This window comes from Neodiprion fabricii, chromosome 4 (assembly GCF_021155785.1).
Source record: "Neodiprion fabricii isolate iyNeoFabr1 chromosome 4, iyNeoFabr1.1, whole genome shotgun sequence".
Lineage (NCBI taxonomy): Eukaryota > Metazoa > Arthropoda > Insecta > Hymenoptera > Diprionidae > Neodiprion > Neodiprion fabricii.
Genome location: NC_060242.1, coordinates 17,307,731 through 17,325,717, shown reverse-complemented (window position 1 = coordinate 17,325,717; position 17,987 = coordinate 17,307,731). Strand labels below are relative to the sequence as shown.

Genomic DNA, 17,987 nt, shown 5'->3' with positions numbered 1-17,987 from the left:
CAGTCCTCCTTTGCATAATATAATATTGATATTATATCAAGTCCAGCTTTTACCATCCGATTTGTTCTTCTATCTTGCTCCGTTCTTTTTTTTTTTACTTGTTTCTCTCTCTCTATCTATCTATCTCTCTTTCTTTCGAGCCTGCAAACGACTTAAACGATCGTCGTATAGCACATCGATTTGCAGGGAAAGAACAGACAAGGAGACTCGATGGTAAATAATGTACTTGTTTTTCTCCGATTAAATTTCTTTGATCTATGTTTGCGCCCACAATCAACTGCAGTTAGGGTACGATCCAAGTCTGCGCTCGCTAGGTAAAGACCATTTGTCAGTGACTTTGGTCACGTTAGTTGACGTCTACACAAAGGTTTTCGACTTTTTAGGCAGCGACATGGCGGAATCAACCGACTCCGAGACCCCTTACAACAATTTCTACGTCAAAAATCAATCCGTATTAGGTATAAGCGACTTGCAGAGACTCGAGATCACCGATCTTAGATACTCGAGCTCGATCTACAACGTGTCAAAAGAGGACACGATATGGATCGTCAGCTCCTCCTTCATCATATTCACCATGCAGACAGGTGAGTCCCGGAAATTTGATGCGGCACAATCATTACCAGAAGACTCCGGTAAAATGGAAATCCCAAGAGAATCTGTAGCACAAGTGACTGTTGAGTGTGATTACATAGTTGTCAGTTACTAAATTTATACGTTAGCGTAACGTCAAGTCTATTTGTTTAGTTGACTACGTAACACCATTTTTTCAATGGATTTGGTGCTCCAACAAAATCAAACTATCGCAATGATGTGTGAGAAAATGTAGTGCACGTGACCACAACTAGAAAGAATTATAGTATAAGCACATCGTAACGGATATTCTCGTTACAGCTAAGAAACTAATTTTCATTTTCTTACCTAGAATTATCAATACTTTTCGGTTGTGGTCGAAAGTGAAAACAGTTTAGAACTGTGTAGTACGGTACCTGTAACCACTACACAACAAACATTTTACCCGTTTTCCAGGGTTCGGAATGCTCGAGTCCGGTTGCGTGTCGCTTAAAAACGAAGTCAACATCATGATGAAGAACGTCGTCGACATCGTCCTGGGCGGACTCACTTATTGGCTCTTCGGCTTTGGGATGAGCTTCGGAAAGGCTCAGCCCGTCAACCCCTTCATTGGGATCGGCGGGTTCTTAGTCGATCCGAGCATCGATGATGAGCTCATGGGCTCAACCTGCGCTGCGTTTCTCTTTCAGCTCAGCTTCGCCACCACTGCCACAACCATCGTCAGCGGTGCCATGGCCGAGCGGTAAACGCACGTTGCGTTACGGTGCTTGACCATTAACATCGACTTCGAGTGCTTTTAACTCACTTCTGTCTCATTATATGCTCTCGTTGATTGACCAGTGTACCGAGTGGTTCCCCTTCATTTCCAATGACGTCCTAGCGTTCTAGACGTCTTGCCCTGATTGTCGGACCGGATAGAATCACGATAGGTCAGAACGTCACTCAGAACGCTGAGAAAGCATTGGCGGTCAATGGAAATCACGGGGTAAACTGGAAGTCGTGGAATTAATATAATGAAAACGATAAGATACCTGCAAGTCAATACCTAGAATAGAATGTCAATGAATTGACACCGTATCATTTGGCGTGTAGGTACCCCAAAACTTGAAACGATTTTCACCACTTCCAACGCTAATTGTCACGCAACTTCTTCACCGCCATCATATGATTTCAAGTGATTCTCGAAGAACATTCAGGTCACTTCGGTTCCTTTGATTTACAATTTGATATCGAAGTGTTAAGCTTATGACTTCCTCGGATGATCAATAAGAGCATTTCAGGTGCAACTTCAAGGCCTACAGCCTCTTCTCTTTACTAAACACCGTCGTCTACTGCATCCCTGCCGGCTGGGTGTGGGGCGATCACGGATTCCTGAAGCGAATGGGCGTTGTCGATATCGCCGGATCAGGGCCGGTTCACCTGGTCGGTGGAATTTCCGGCAAGTCGATGATGGAGACGGAGCACATGTCACCCGTTATCCCTTCCATTCCTTAGCTCATGTTTTTTTCCGTTGTAGCCCTAGCCGGCGCCATAATGCTGGGACCAAGACTTGGTCGATACGACAACGGGTTGAACCCTCTTCCACCAGGTTGTCCAGTCAATGCTGTGATGGGAATGTTCGTGCTCTGGTAAATCCCGAGAAGCTAATCACTTGGAAATCACTTGGGGATCGTCTGTGATATTCCAAATGATTTCCAATATTGAAGGCTAGCTTGACTTCCACCAATTTCCAAGGGCTTCCAGCAAATGTTCAAAGTCGTTCAGGTTTTCACTGATTCTCAAGCGATTTTCAAGTTTCAGACTTGCAAGTGATTCTTCGAAAGGGGAAAGTCCTTTTTACTTCTATTATGATGCACCCGTGCATTGAATTCTTCCAAGGTGGGGTTGGTTGGCGTTTAACAGCGGAAGCACCTACGGCGTAAGTGGCGATCGGTGGAAATACGCGGCTAGAGCTGCAGTCTCTACGATGATGGGCAGCATTGGTGGCGGCTTGATCGGGTTTGGATTCAGCTTGATGGGTTCGAACGGGATCGACATTTTAAGTCAAATTAACGGCATCCTTGGAGCGCTGGTCGCAGTGACAGGTAAATTTTTCATTCGCAATCAGTTTCACCTCATGTTTTGTACAGTTGTTCCTCAGCACTGATCGATCCATTTTTTTTTTTTTTTTCATTCATGCACTGAGTTTTGATATCCCTCATCATTCCAAAATCGCGTGTTGTACGATATAGAATCACTTATTTCGGCCGTGTATAATTATTCGAATACAGGCGGGTGTTTCCTCTTCCAAGCCTGGGAAGCATTGGTGGTCGGGTCAATCGGCGGGTTTATAGCATGCATCGCGATGCCTGCTTTGGACAAGCTGGGCATAGACGATCCTGTTGGTGCTTCTGCAGTTCACGGTGAATTTAAGCAACGATGAAGGACAAAAAGGCTGGTGGTTTGAATCAAAACTTGAGGAAAGAGAAAAAACTCTGGAGATTTTTAGAACAATTTTGTCTCTCTCTTTCCCTAACGTTTGATTTCGCCGTTGTGGTCCATTGATCCTTCATAGTTTAGGTTCCTGTTTTCTCCCTAGTTACATCGATTTTTTTAAACAACGAGCTCTATAAACATGCATTTAAGTAGGAGCTAGTGGAATTTGGGGAGTTCTGGCGATTGGTTTGTTCGCGGACAATCCTCGACCATTGACAACAACGAATGGCCGAAGAGGCCTCTTCAAAGGTACGTTATAAACGCATCAAGTAATTAAGATATCACAATTATTCGTGCGAAGTAGGATGAAAAATTCTTCATACAAGCCAAGAGAACGAATTTGATTCCAATTATAAACAAACAATACCGAGTATAATACTCATCAGTGGTAAAAATTACGATATAACCGCATCCAAATATACCGGGATTATCATAATGTCTTAATTACACCGATTTGCTGATTACCTTAATTAAAGGTGGGGGATGGTACCTACTCGGGGTTCAAAGCTTGTCCGTGCTTTGTCTAGCCAGCTGGAGTTTTCTATCGTCGGTTATTCTGTTGTGGGTAAGTATGTGTGAAGACGGAAAGAAGCGGACAGAAATTTGAACTTGACCGCAATTACAGATGATCGACAAGGTGCTACCGATCAGAATGAGCACGCACGAAGAATTACTGGGTGCAGATTTGGTCGAGCACAGAGTGAGACACGTGCAGGTGGGTAGATTACGTAGTGATTTCGCGCGTGTGAATTTTAACGCACACGTTTCAATTTAATTTTCAGGTGGGAGTGAGCAGAGCGGTTTCCGCGCTTCGTCCATTCCCGGATCAAATTCGACTGGAGAATGTTTTGAAAATAGGATTCAACCCAGGTTTGATATTTTTTATCGTGTTGCATTTAAGAGGGGGAATTGATAAAAATTTATCGACTCGATTCGACAGGGCACGAATCGTACTTGGAGAGATACAACCGCAGCCAGAGAGCCCAAAAGCTGAAGAAATTAATGGCGCGCAGTCCGGGAAAAGTGACTGGTTTGAAAAACAACCGAATACAATCCGGGGTGAAGGATCTTTTAAAAAAGTCATTGAAGGGCAAAGAGACTCCAAAGTTGTCGTGGATTGAGTAAAAACGAGGTGTGATGGATGAAACAAGTAAACACGTAAAAACAAGATAAGATTTTCACTTTACATCGTTTTTCAATGTATAAATTTATATTATAGAAACTTTTGTATAAATAGAAATACAAACACGTCTTATTACTGAGTAAATATACAATCCACACGTTTTTTTATTTTTTTTTTTTTCTTACTCTTTGTTCTGCCTTCTCTAGTTTCCTTTTTCATTTTGTTTTCTCGTGTTTTCCGAAATACAAATAAATAGTGTAAATAAATAAATTAAAGCTTTGAACTTGAAAAATACATGTACGTAAGAGATAAATAATACAATGAGATAATCAAGAGACGAGATCTGTTAATCGCGTAATTCATTTTTTCGCCTAGACTTTACAGTAGTACTAATAATAATAAAATATTGGCTACACAATTAGTCTACAATTTCAAGGTATAACCAACATAATTAAATATAAGTATAGAACTAGAAACTCTACGCATGTTTCATATTTATCTATCGAATACAATAATAAGGGTTGCACGTAAAACCCTATGAATACTGGTAACGGGAACGTCGTTCAATACTAAGGGAAAAAAATGTAAAATAAAACGAAACAACAATCCTATTGTCAAAGAACTGCTCAAGTTTAACACATTTCATTAAAGTTAGTTAAATGCACGGATTTTCTATTGTAAACTGCTGACCGCCCATTGGGAAACTTCAGTCGGAAGCTCGGGATAGTTTTTAACGGCATCGGCTATCTGCTGCCAACCGAGTGAAAACTTATAGAGCTGATGCTCCTTCTCAACTCGTGTGTTCGGCCCTCCAACAGGCTGAATCAGCTCCAAATTCTGCAATTTCAATCATCCGTTATCTATAATGGGAGTCTAAATGGCACATTCATGCTCACCTTGATGTGCTCGAAAGCCTTCATGATCACAGGTCGCTGGACGGTTTGAATAGACGAATTCTGATTAGCGAACTTGACGTATCTGTTTAAAACCATTTCGAAATTCAGCGGCTCGTCGTCGTATATTTCAGTCTGATGTTTCATGGCGATAATCTGCAAAAAGAGGTGGATAAGATCGGAAATTCAACAGACTCGCGTCCCTTCGTTCGAAGGTGAAATTCTCACCAGGCACAATTCTAGAACAGACAATCCTTGAAGGGTGAGAACCTTGTCGTCCTGATGGAAGAACTTATTAGCCTCAACGAAATCATTCACTTCTAATTTCGGATGTTTTTCGGACAGCGACGATATAACGAGGGCCAAAAAGTTTCTGAAACTCCTCTCGCTGACATCCAGCTGGTACATTCTCTTCAAAAAATTGACCATAGTCATGTTTTCGGTCAGACTTTTTATGTACTCGTTCCATCTGGCGCCGAACTGCGGATTTATTTTACAATCCTCGTACTGCTGATCGGTTTCGTTTACATTTTCGTCATCAGGCAGACTGAGAAGGTGCTGGAACAACTTGAGACGATCGTCAAAAGCTGAGGTGGGTTGATCCGAGCCAGATGTGTCGCCCGGAAAAAGGAATATCTGTCTATGTGAGAACCTGGACTTGACGCGCTTCTCCAAAAGTTCGATAACATCAAGCCTGCAGGTGATTCCAAGCACGCATATCGGGGCCTGGACAAAATTGAGTACAACGAGGGATATATATAACTATTGTTTTATTTCTTGCGTGATGCTCACCTGTGCAGATTGCGCAACGTCGAACAAATTGTAGAGCAGAGTCTGGTTTCGGTGGGCGCAAAACAGGTCGAACTCGTCCAGAATGAAAATTACCGGCTTGGACTGAGTCTTGTCCCCAGACTTGAGACATTCAAGAAGGAAACTCAAGTTCTCTGCGAATGTGCCAAATACTTTGTCACCGACTGCGTTTTCCAGCTGCATCTGACGTGTGGTGTCTTTGAGCGCAAGACGATCATCCGTATGAACTAAACCATGCAAGTTCACGACAAGTGCTTCATCTTTGAATGATTTTAATGACGAAAGCTCCTTTAGTACGCTGTTGATGAGCTAAATTCAATGAAAGATACGTTTTGTAAAGATTTACAGGCTACTTTGCGTTACTCTTGTGTCTTTTAGTCTCCGATATTTGCATACATATTTTTGGCCACATCTTACCGTGGTTTTTCCACATCCTCTGGGACCGATCAGTAAGGCCGAATTGCTCTCGCCGTTTTCAACGGTCCTTTTCAACAAATCCAGAATATGTACTCGCTCCTTGACGTGATGCCTGAACTTTGTTTCTGGACACATGATTTTTCGCTTCAGATACTTTCTGGTCAGTAGTATCATATTGTCGTGGAAATCTATAGCCATGTTCTGCTTTTTGCTCATAATTATTGTTGTTTGTTTCTGAGTTTGATTTGTTTCACTATCGAAAGATAATGATTACAACATTTTTAGCCCGTTATTCGTGCGATTAGTTTTATAACATTCATTCATCCGTACGGACGATTAAATAAACGTTTAGGTTATGACGGTTGCGTGCGGTGCGATAATCGTTGGTGAAAAAATGATGAATAAAAATCGCAATCCGATTACGAAGAAATAGTGTCGACTAAAATAAGACAGAATTTTGTATACTTACGGTGAAAAAATTCACAGTTCAGGGAGAATTTTATTTCAACTTATTGGATTTAAAAAACGAGAACTTCACCGCACTCGGCAGGCTGACACGGTTAAATGTTTACAATTCACAGATCCAAACACAAACACTTTCGCCCAGTTTACTGCCCGAGCTGTGATCACGACTCTTGAAAGATCCGTAACCATTTCGGGAAAATTGAGTAACGTCCGTCGGTAACGTTGATCGCATTGCTTGTTTTATTCAAACAGCGCATCAGACGCTGCGCCCTGACGGATTCGCAATTTGAAAAAAAACTTTCTAAATCAATGTTTGTTATTGATATTAAGTAAGCCATCGATTTTCTCGGAAACCAAGCCGCAGTGCATAAATTCCCGTTATCCTAGTGACAAAACTTTGGGGAAATACCTCTACAACATACCTGCAATCCATTGGTACCATGTCCGAGGAACCCCTTTCAGATGCACAAAGTGTGTTCATTCCATGTATCTCCTCTAGGCATTCCATCTTTCAGCTCGTGAGCTCGGCACCTAGCCCCGAAATCTTCCGCAAATAGTCTGCATCCAATTCTGATGAGACACTTTTCCTGTACGGTAAATTGTCAATTTGTATGCAAGAATGATATTCCGGGTTGATGATGATTCGAGTATGCATAATCTAACGACCACTTTTTATTCGACAGCACCGTGAGCCACGCGTTGTAACAATGAAAATCGAACCGGTGAATTTCCCTGTCTCGATACTTGTAAATTTAGATGCCATGCTGTAAAAATTCTCTGGCATACCCTATTACGAGTAAAAATCTACATCCCCGCGTCATTTGACACGTTTTTTTTTTTATTTTTAATTTAAGCATTTGAAACCCTTGTAAGGGTTTATATTTGCATACAAAAGTTTAGTTTACAATAGTCTTATAATGGTTGATGTAGTTATTATACTTATTTGTATTAGTTTTGACAATTTATACTTTGAGGTTACATGTATTCAGAAAGCGTTGAGTATAGATGCAGTCGCTTAAGTTAGGTTTACAAATTATTAATTCAATATTCAGTGGGGGGCGTAAGTTAGACTTAGATAGATTGCTGAAAAACTCTATTCTTTGTTGGTCAAACAATACGCATTGCCACAGTACGTGGTTAATATTTTGTTCAAATTCACCGCAGTCGCAATTTGGGCTGTCTGTAACATTTATGCGAAAAAGGGAGGCGCGTAGGTGGTAGTGGTTCGCTCTGCAACGGTTTATCGTGACTATACATTCTCTTGAGAGGTCTTTGTTGTGGAACCAGGGCTTGCAGTTTTCACGGAAATAGTGTGTAAAGTATTTTATGCCTTTAGTTTGGCCTTGTTTTTTTTTGACGATATTTGTTTGTATATGTATAAGCGTTTTGTTTGAAGATTCGAAACAGATCAGTGTGTGGAATTTGTGAGAAATTTATCAGTGTTTTTTTTTGTTGCCGTCTTGGCTAGTGCATCAGCTTTTTCGCTTCCTTCGAGTCCAATGTGGGAAGGTATCCAGAAGAATTGTATTGTTTTGTGCGGGTGTCGAGAAACGAATATGTCGTATTTGTACTTAATTTGAAAGATGAGGGGGTTTGTGGAAGTAGTAGGTGTGGGGCTTGCAATACTTTGAACAGAACTGAGAGAGTCGGAAAAGATGTTAACGTCTTCATCTGTACTAGAGAGTGCTATATCCATAGCTTGGTTTAGTGCAGTGCATTCTGCGGTGTAAACTGAAGCATGTTTAATCAAGCTTTTTTGTAATTCTACGTTCTTTTCTGGGCAGAAGCAGGCAGTGCCTACCACGGAATTGTCGTGGGTTTCGCTGCCATCAGTATAGATTGAGCAAGCTTTATTTTCGTTTAGGTATTCTTGGAAAATAGCTTTGGGATTTGCGCTTGTTTTTAATTGCAAACCTAGTTTTGCAGTTGGAAAGGTAGATGAAGCTGCCGTATTCGATAATTGAACGAACGTAACATTTGTAGAGGGTTAGAAGTGTTTGAGGATGAGACGCCCACTAAGTACCTCTTAAAAATGTTACAATGTCGAGAGACATGTTATATTTAGTTTGCATTTTAGACATATGCGAGGACAACGTCATTTTGTAGTCAAATATGATGCCGAGGAAACGTGCTGTTTCGTTAGATTTTACGATGTTGTCGTTGATTTGTATTTCGGTTTGGCCTGGTAGTCTGTTCTTGTTATTGAAATGTAGTAGATAGGATACGACAGTTCTAACCCAAAACATGACGTAACCAGTTGACGTAATCATGTGACGTAAATAGTTGACGTAACCATGTGACGTAACCAGTTGACGTAACCGTGGCGGCCATTTTGATTTTTTGATGGCGGCCATTTTGATTTTTGTTTAGTCGGACGAGCGGCCATTTTGATTTTTTGATGGCTGCCATTTTGATTTTTGCTTAGTTGAACGAGCGGCCATTTTGATGGCGGCCATTTTGATTTTTGCTTAGTCGGATGAGCAGCCATTTTGATTTTTATCGGCAGACAGTTTGATAATGTGATTTATTTCTTGGCCGGATGAATAGCCATTTTGATTCGGACGAGCGGCCATTTTGATGGCAGCCATTTTGATTTTTTCCTAGCCGGATGAGCAGCCATTTTGATTTTTGCTTAGCCTTAGCTTTTTTTTCGCTCTACGGGCATGGAAACATTTTTCCGAGCTAAACCAATGCATAGGTCGCATAGCCTGTTTATTCAACTTCAAGATGCTTTTTTTTAAACCTCGATACGACCATTTGTCTTCGAGATATCGAATTTTGAATGCCAAAGGATCCTTTTTCACTCTACTGCCGATATCTCTAGAACTACTGGTCGCACAGCGAGCCGGAGGGCAGTTTCTTTTTCTGCAGAAAATTTCCTACAAAAATCTGTCAAGGTTGATGTCAAAAAAAATTTTTTTCCACCGGTAGCGTTAACGTGAAAAAAGAGCAAAAAAATGCCATTTTGCCTTTTTTTGGATAATCGACTGTATCTTCGTCAATATTGGGGGAAAAACTTAGGTGAGAAGAAAATTTTACAGCCTAATGTACCCCAAAGGTCCCCCTGAATCGGTAGATCGATCGGTTCAGCCGTCTTCCTGGACCGATTGATTGAAATTTTGAAAAAATTAAGGGAACAAGGTTTTTGTTTCTTGAGGGACCTTGTTCTCTTAATTTGAGGGCGAAAAAAAATGTAAAAAATTCTGAAAATTTTTTCTTCGTGCTTTATCCAAGGATTGCATGGCTAATAGTGCTTCGAAAAATTTTTAACCAAAAAATTCAAAAACCAGAGTCTTCAAGCTTCAAAAGCTTTGTTTTTTTATTTCTTGTACGACCATTTTTCACTGAAATACAGCCTGTTGAAAATCACCTAAAAATTTCGAAAATTTTGTTGTTCCCTTAATTTTTGCGAGAAGTGTATTTTCCACATACTTCGAATACATTCTTTTGTGCTAATTGACCGGATGGCGACATCGCAATCAGATATGCTGGGGATGTTCACCACAATTAGATAGGCTGGGAATGTTAATGACGATCCGTAAACTTTCACGCTAATAGTTTACTCTAAGGGCGAAAAATAATATTTTCGACATACTTCGAATACATTCCTTTGTGCTAATCGAGCGGATGGCGAGTGGGGATACCAAGCTTGAACCTTTCACTATCACTCCCCCAAATTGTTACGACCTATCTGCATATATTAACTCAACGCATCCGATGCAGACTGATCAGTCTTACACGATACGTGCAAGTGAAAAGTTCATCAAAGTTCTGCAAATATCAACGTTAAAGTCATGGCCGCTGAAACATACTCAAATATCGTCAAAACGATGGAGAACGTGCACGATTTGTTGGGCGAGCTGCATCCCGAGCAGAAGAATGACGACATCTTCCAGCACTGGATTGGCGTTGGAATGGAAAATCTCCAATTGCTGCGTGATGTTTCCAAGCGCCCGAAAACGAGCAAAGGTGCGAAACTGCAAATTCAGCACACAATCAAGCTCGTACAATCCTGGATAGCAAAGATTCGGCAACAGCTGAGGCAGCGACAGCAGCAGCGGCAGCAGCAGCAGCACGCCGTGGTCATGGGTGCTAACATCGGCAGCCCTGCAAGGGTGCAGTGGGACGAAGTCGAAAGTGCTTTCGCCAACCTGATCCGAACGGGAGTCGTCACAAATCTCGGGCATAAGAATTTGGACGCCTTTTTCGACGACACGCAACGGATCATCGTTGAGCAATTGAGGCTGGTACTGCGCGAGGAGGGTAATGTGAAGGTTAACCTCACATTATCGTGCAAATTTGAAAACATAAAGCACGAGGGGATTGCGGAAGAAGTTAAAAGCTTCAACACCGCCAACATCGCGATCCTCTCCTCAAGCGATATAGACGGTTGGTTTACGCACGCAAGGGCCGATCTACTTGTGAAGGTTGAGGATTTTGAACAACGCGATTCTGGGTGGAGCATGATCGAGATCCTCAATACTGCCGTAAATATCAACCGGTACCAGCCTCTGGCTGCGGGGCTTTCGACATTCGTTGAGCTGCCCAAGGACATTAGGCGGAAGAAAGCGGTGGTCAATGTGAAAAACAAAGATGAAAGATGTCTTCTTTGGTCCATCACTGCTGCCCGCCACCCAGTCAACACCAACACCAATAGGACTCTCCATTATCGCCGCTATATTTCCGAGTTGGACTGTACAGGTATCAAATTCCCTGCTACTCTACATGATGTGAAAAAGCTTGAGAGATTGAATAATTTGCGAATAAATGTATACGGGATAGAATCTCAAACTTTTTCAGATCATGCAAAATCGAATAAAAGCGTCATCGTGCCAATTTATTTGAGCGATAATTTGAGTACCGCGAACTTTGACACGATTCATCTTCTGATGGTTGAGAGTAACCCAGAAAATGATATGGCTCGCGAGTTAACACCAAGATTCCACTTTGCTTGGATTAAAGATCTTTCGCGATTGGTGAGCAAACAATTGTCTAATCATCATGGTCGACTGTTTTTATGCGACAGGTGTTTGTGTCACTTTACCGTGAAACATGCCTACGACAATCATCGGCAAGTTTGTATTATGCTAAATAAAGTACGCATGGAATTTCCCAAGTCGAAAGATTTAGCATTTTCAAATTTTCAGAACAAGGGTACCGTCCCGTTTATCGTTTACGCCGATCTCGAATGTATATTAGAGTATATACCGCTTGACGAATTCCAAAATCACGTTTCAACCCGTAACACACGTGAATTTCAAAAGCATATCCCGCACAGTGTAGCGTACTATGTACATTGCGCGTACGATGAGACTTTATCGGAGTTCCACAGTAAACGTGGCGTTGATTGCATAGATTGGTTCATGCAGCAGCTTAAAGATTTATCGATTAAAGTAGAGTCACGCGTCAAAAACATAATTCCGATGGAGTCTCTTACCCAAGTGCAACACGATCGTCACATGCGCGCAAAGAATTGCTACATTTGCGAAAAGCCGTTTACCCCTGAGGAGAAAAAGTGTCACGACCACTGTCACTTCACGGGTAAATATCGTGGTCCTGCTCATAATCGGTGTAATTTGAATTTCAGAGAGAAGCACACAATTCCAATAGTTTTTCACAATTTGTCCGGTTACGATTCTCACTTTTTAATAAAATCCCTCGCGTCAACTTTTCCCGGTGAAATTACCCTACTACCCATAAATAAGGAAAAATATATATCCTTCACGAAACGCGTTGATGGGACGATGATGCACTTGAGATTCATCGATTCGTTTCGATTTATGGCTAGCAGCATCGATAAACTTGCCAAATATTTGAATGATGCAGACAAGCCCATAACACGTAAATTTTTTAATAATCCGACTCAGTTCAGTTTGATGACCCGCAAAGGCGTTTTTCCCTATGAATACGTCGATTGTTGGGGGAAACTCGATGAAACGCGATTACCTGCAAAGAAGCATTTCTACTCGCACCTCTGCGATGCAAATATTTCAGACGCCGATTACGAGCACGCTAAAAATGTTTGGAGGGAATTTCATTTAGAGTCATTGGGCGGCTATTCGGATTTATATTTAAAGACCGATGTTCTTTTGCTTGCCGATATTTTCGAAAATTTCCGCGCTAGCTGCTTCAAAACGTATGATTTAGATCCGTTGCACTACTACACTGCACCGGGACTTGCTTTTGACGCGATGCTCAAACATACCAATGTAACTTTGCAACTTTTAGACAACCCTGAAATGGTGTTATTTATTGAAAGAGCCATTCGAGGCGGCGTAGCGCAATGTTCCAATCGACACGCTCGGGCCAATAATAGATTCATGGGAACAGATTTTGATCCAACCAAAGCGGAATCGTATCTCATGTATTTTGACGTGAATAACCTGTACGGTGCAGCTATGAGCGTGCATTTACCAATCGGTTCGTTCGAGTGGGAGTATCAGCACATCGATATAACGAACCATCCGGACGATTCGCCGATCGGTTACTTTCTGGAGGTAGATTTGGACTATCCTGTGGAGCTCCACGAGGATCACAAAGACTTGCCTCTTTGTCCCGAGCATTTTACTCCTCCAGGTAGTAAAAACGCCAAACTCGCGACCACCCTCCACCCGAAAACAAAGTATATATTGCACTATAGAAATTTGAAGCAGTGTTTGAGTTTAGGATTGAAAGTAACGAAAGTGCACAGAGTATTAAAGTTTGCACAATCTCCATGGCTCGAACCTTACATCACGCTTAACACGGACATGCGCAAGCGGTCTAGGAATGAATTTCAGAAAAACTTTTACAAACTCATGAATAACGCGGTGTTCGGCAAGACTATGGAGAATGTACGAAATCATAAAGATGTAAAATTCGTCACAAAATGGGAGGGACGAGGTGGTGCGAGAGCGCTTATTGCCAGGGCAAACTTTCACAGCTGCACCGTATTTGGCGCTGATATGGTCGTCATTGAAATGAATCGTGTCAAAGTTCGCTTCGCTAAGCCTATTTACGTCGGTGCATCGATTCTAGATCTGTCAAAAATCATTCTTTACGATTTCCACTATAATTATGTGAAATCCAACTTTTCGAACAGCGAGGTCAAATTGTTGTATACCGACACAGACAGCCTTATTTATCAATTTAACGTATCGAACATCTACGATATCATCAAACGTGATGTGGATACAATGTTTGATACCTCTGACTATCCGCCCGACAATGTGTATGGCATTCCGCTTAAAAACAAGAAACGACTAGGGCTAATGAAGGATGAAAATAATGGTAAAATTATGACAGAGTTTGTGGGACTGCGAGCAAAGCTGTACACATTTACTACAATGGGCGGGGATGGGGAAAAAGTGAGGAAGCGCGCCAAGGGTGTAAAAAATTCTTCGATAAATAGCATCACGTTTGATGATTATAAGCACTGTCTGATGGCTTACCAAGAGTTGACCCTCCCCCAGTGTTTGATACGAAGTAAGAAACATGAAGTAAGCACGATCGTACAAAAAAAATTGGCTCTCAGTTGGCAGGATGACAAGCGGCAATTGATACCTGGACAGACCGACACCCTACCTTGGGGGTTTGTCCCAGCCCCCCAATACCTATAGGATAAAACTGTAGACGTAGAATTATTGTGAATATTTACGTTTGACGCCTCGGGAGATCCGCCATCATGCGGAAACGATTTAGACTGGATTTGAAAATGTGAATTCATATACTTAACATTTATTTATTTATTTATTTACTCATTTATTTATTTATTTATTATCAATATATTGAGAAATTATTCATTTTTATTCGTTTACCGCGAGAAAATTTTTCAGAAAACGAAAAAAAGTTTTCAGAAAATGAAAAAAAGTTTTCAGAAAATAAAAAAAAGTTTTCAGAAAACGAAAAAAAGTTTTCAGAAAATGAAAAAAAGTTTTCAGTGGTATCGAGTATGGCACATGTCCATGCAAAGGAGATAGCTATAGGATAAAACTGTAGACGTAGAATTATTGTGAATATTTACGTTTGACGCCTCGGGCGATCCGCTATCATGCGAAAACCATTTAGACTGGATTTGAAAATGTGAATTCATATACTTAACATTTATTTATTTATTTACTTATTTATTTATTTATTTATTATCAATATATTGAGTAATTATTAATTTTTATTCGTTTACCGCGAGAGAAGTTTTCAGAAAACGAAAAAAAGTTTTCAGAAAATGAAAAAAAGTTTTCAGAAAATAAAAAAAAGTTTTCAGAAAACGAAAAAAAGTTTTCAGAAAATGAAAAAAAGTTTTCCGAAAACTTTTTTCCCATTTGATTAACACGTAAAAAAAGTTTTCAGAAAATGAAAATAAGTTTTCTGAAAACGAAAAGAAGTTTTCTGAAAATGAAAAAAAGTTTTCCAAAAAATAAAATGTGTAATAATCGTATGGAAAATTGCAGATTATTATTATTGTTATTTTCATGGTATCGAGTATGGCACATGTGCATGCAAAGGAGATAAGTGTGGAAATATTTGTATATTCAAATCTTTTATTGTAATTCGGAAAATACATACAAATTATGTTACATGTCTGTTTTATTTATCCAGCTATTGTGCGAACTATCAAAACCCAACCACTTCACATGGACCCGATTCCCCCGTTTGCGTAATACTTTCTTCACAAGATAGCCGTCGGGGTATTTTACTTTGCCTAGCTCCTCCTCGTAGAAGCCCCCCTCGACGGGATGATCTTGATAATCGGCAAGTTTGTACGTCGGTAGACCTCACTCACGGTGAATATTTCAGTCGTCCAATTGGGTGTATAGCCTTTTTCGAATACATTCTTGTACTTGCTGATTCGAACTCGATCGCCCACACTGAATTTCCGCGCCCGATCACTTCGTTTGATTTGCCGAGGCTTGTACACGCTACGATACAGCTGTTTTTCATTCTCCGTGCTAACATCCACCGGTTTCATACGAATCGTGCGATGTCTGGTGTTGTTGTAGGACTTCATTAAATCAGCCAAAATATTAATCCACTCGTACGGTCCTTGGAGAGTAAACCGCTTCCACATTTGATTTTTTCAATGTTCGATTAAAACGTTCGCATATCGGCGCCTTTAAGCTGCTAAATGTCGAATACATGTTGATATTGTGCTGCTTCGCGAGGGCTTTGAATTCGCTGTTGTAAAATTCTTTGCCTCGATCAACGTGTAGATGTGTAGGTATACGGCTCTGGGTCAGTACAGATTTCATGGCAGCAGTAACATCTTTCCCACTCTTGGACTTTATCGGTACCGCCCACGCGTACTTGAAAAATATATCAATGATTGTTAGTAGGTATTTGTATCCCTTGTTGTGCGAGCTGTATGCGGTCATATCGACGAGATCAGCTTGCCAGGTCTCATCCAGTCCGCGTACATCTACGAATCGGCGCGGATAGTTGCGTCGAGCCTGTCTGTGAAGTTCGGCAGCTATTACAGCCTTCATTGTTCCCCACTCTTTACCTTTCAATTTTTCGAATCGCCGTCCAACCACTCTGGTTCCTCAATCGATACTAAATCCCGGCTGGCCTGCCCCAGCGTCGGTGTTGCTTGCTCCCCAATACGTTTGATGCGACTCAACTCATTTTCTATGATTTTGTTATTTATGCGCAGCTGTTTCAACTCCTCGTTGTGATTATGCGCGAAACTCGCAAAATTTGATTGAAAAGTATCGACAATATCCACAGCCATAGACTGTAAAGCAGTATTGAGAACTTTTAAGGAAACGGCATCGTTTTCCATCTGAGGATCGGCGATATTAGACAATCGTTTGCTGCCTATATCGTAGTGGTTATCGGCGGTGGTTTTGAAGCCAACACCCGGAGGCCCACGAATAAATTTTTTACCCCCACCACGCTTCGAGTGTCGTCCAAATATGTCTATACTCATCACTGGGCGATCACTGAACAAACGATGATTCTATGTTCATCCGCCGCTAATAAACGATTTCAGCCTCGCGCAACTCCTCGATAATGGAGACTATTTCGTTGGAATGGCTGGTATTGCCTGCAGCCTGTGACGCCATAAGCAGTCGGAGACAATCTACAATTTCATTCGGATCATCCCAGTAGACATAATCAATAATAAGTATTTTTATTTCTTTTAACAGATGCTGCCTCCAACAATACATTTATATATATATATAAATTCTATTAATATTTTTTCTGTTTTTCGAAAAGACAGAAAGAGCGATTTCATGAGAGACCCCGTGCACTCCTTGACAAAATCACTTCTTCAAACGCTAAACATTTTCGAAGGCGCAGTTGTATCCCGTTGAAGCGTTTCCATGATAATCACAGCACCAACCCGCCTCTTCCATATGTTTCAGTTTTTCCAGTGATGGTGGTGAAATGTGTAAATCTTCCATGTTTATTACTTGCTTTGTCCCACCAAGGATCTTCGTCAGCCACCGTTTCTTTTCCTCACCTTTGACATATACATAGCATGCTTATTTAACAGCCTTTTTTACAATTTTCTGCACCTCAGCATAAGGTTCGATTCCCGCATTCCAGGGTATTCCGTGAAAATTGCGTGTTAGCCAAGCGTTAGTAGCTTTGTGTTCAGCTGGTAGATCCTCCCAAGCGTACGGCGGTTTGAAGAGAATGCGGCTCAAACCCGATGAGTTTATGTTTGATGCAAAGTTCCTTGGGTATAAATTTATCGTTGGGGCCAACGAAACTTTGAATCTCCATGATCATCTCCATATTGCAAATTGGAACAGTGCTGTTTGTTACGCTCAAATTGCTCATCTGTCACACAAAAATTCAAATTTGTTGTATTCGCCTCCTTGATATTTCATTCGTAGAATGCCCTCGATTATCGTCTTTTGCATGGCGTTGAATTGCACCACATCATTTTCCATGAGGCTTACAATTCGCGGGGGTAAAAATATTTCGAATTGTTCATTGAGCGCGAGAAGAATACTCGTGCCGTACTTAGTATTTACGCGCCTTACCCCCGTCACGCTGTACTCCTCCCCAACCTCCAGATCTGACATTCTCTTGGTGGGTAGCGTTTCCAGGCGACAGACGATTTTATTTAGATCCATCACGTTCGATGTAGATTTTATAAATTTGACGTACTATGGATACTGAAGTTCACAATGGGAAAACTTTGAGAACAATATAACGTGTTGAATGAGCTCGCGATTTATATACCAACTAACCACACTCTCCCCCCTAATAAATTCTTGAAAGCGAAAGCTTACGAATCATCATCAACA

The 17,987-nt window shown here is 41.1% G+C and overlaps 2 protein-coding genes across 3 annotated transcripts; one reads left to right on the top strand and one right to left on the bottom strand.

Moving 5' to 3' along the window:
* The first annotated feature begins 339 nt into the window (after window positions 1-339).
* LOC124180894 (putative ammonium transporter 3) lies at window positions 340-4,236 on the top strand. 2 transcript variants are annotated; one of them, XM_046566813.1, is made up of 11 exons: window positions 340-584; window positions 1,027-1,312; window positions 1,851-2,008; window positions 2,087-2,198; window positions 2,449-2,654; window positions 2,841-2,972; window positions 3,199-3,294; window positions 3,522-3,610; window positions 3,671-3,760; window positions 3,828-3,915; window positions 3,986-4,236. In XM_046566813.1, the coding sequence occupies exons 1-11, from the start codon at window positions 392-394 to the stop codon at window positions 4,168-4,170; spliced, it is 1,635 nt and encodes a 544-aa protein (XP_046422769.1). In that variant the 5' UTR covers window positions 340-391; the 3' UTR covers window positions 4,171-4,236. The 2 variants fall into 2 exon arrangements, with proteins under 2 accessions (XP_046422769.1, XP_046422768.1); XM_046566812.1 differs by having other exon boundaries at window positions 3,196-3,294.
* Window positions 4,237-4,303: 67 nt separating this feature from the next.
* Window positions 4,304-6,920, bottom strand: LOC124180895 (origin recognition complex subunit 4). Its single transcript, XM_046566814.1, has 6 exons — window positions 6,758-6,920; window positions 6,289-6,541; window positions 5,854-6,180; window positions 5,290-5,787; window positions 5,065-5,217; window positions 4,304-5,005 (listed from the first exon to the last, which is right to left on the bottom strand). The coding sequence occupies exons 2-6, from the start codon at window positions 6,502-6,504 to the stop codon at window positions 4,841-4,843; spliced, it is 1,359 nt and encodes a 452-aa protein (XP_046422770.1). The 5' UTR covers window positions 6,505-6,541; window positions 6,758-6,920; the 3' UTR covers window positions 4,304-4,840.
* Between the last annotated feature and the right edge of the window lie 11,067 nt (window positions 6,921-17,987).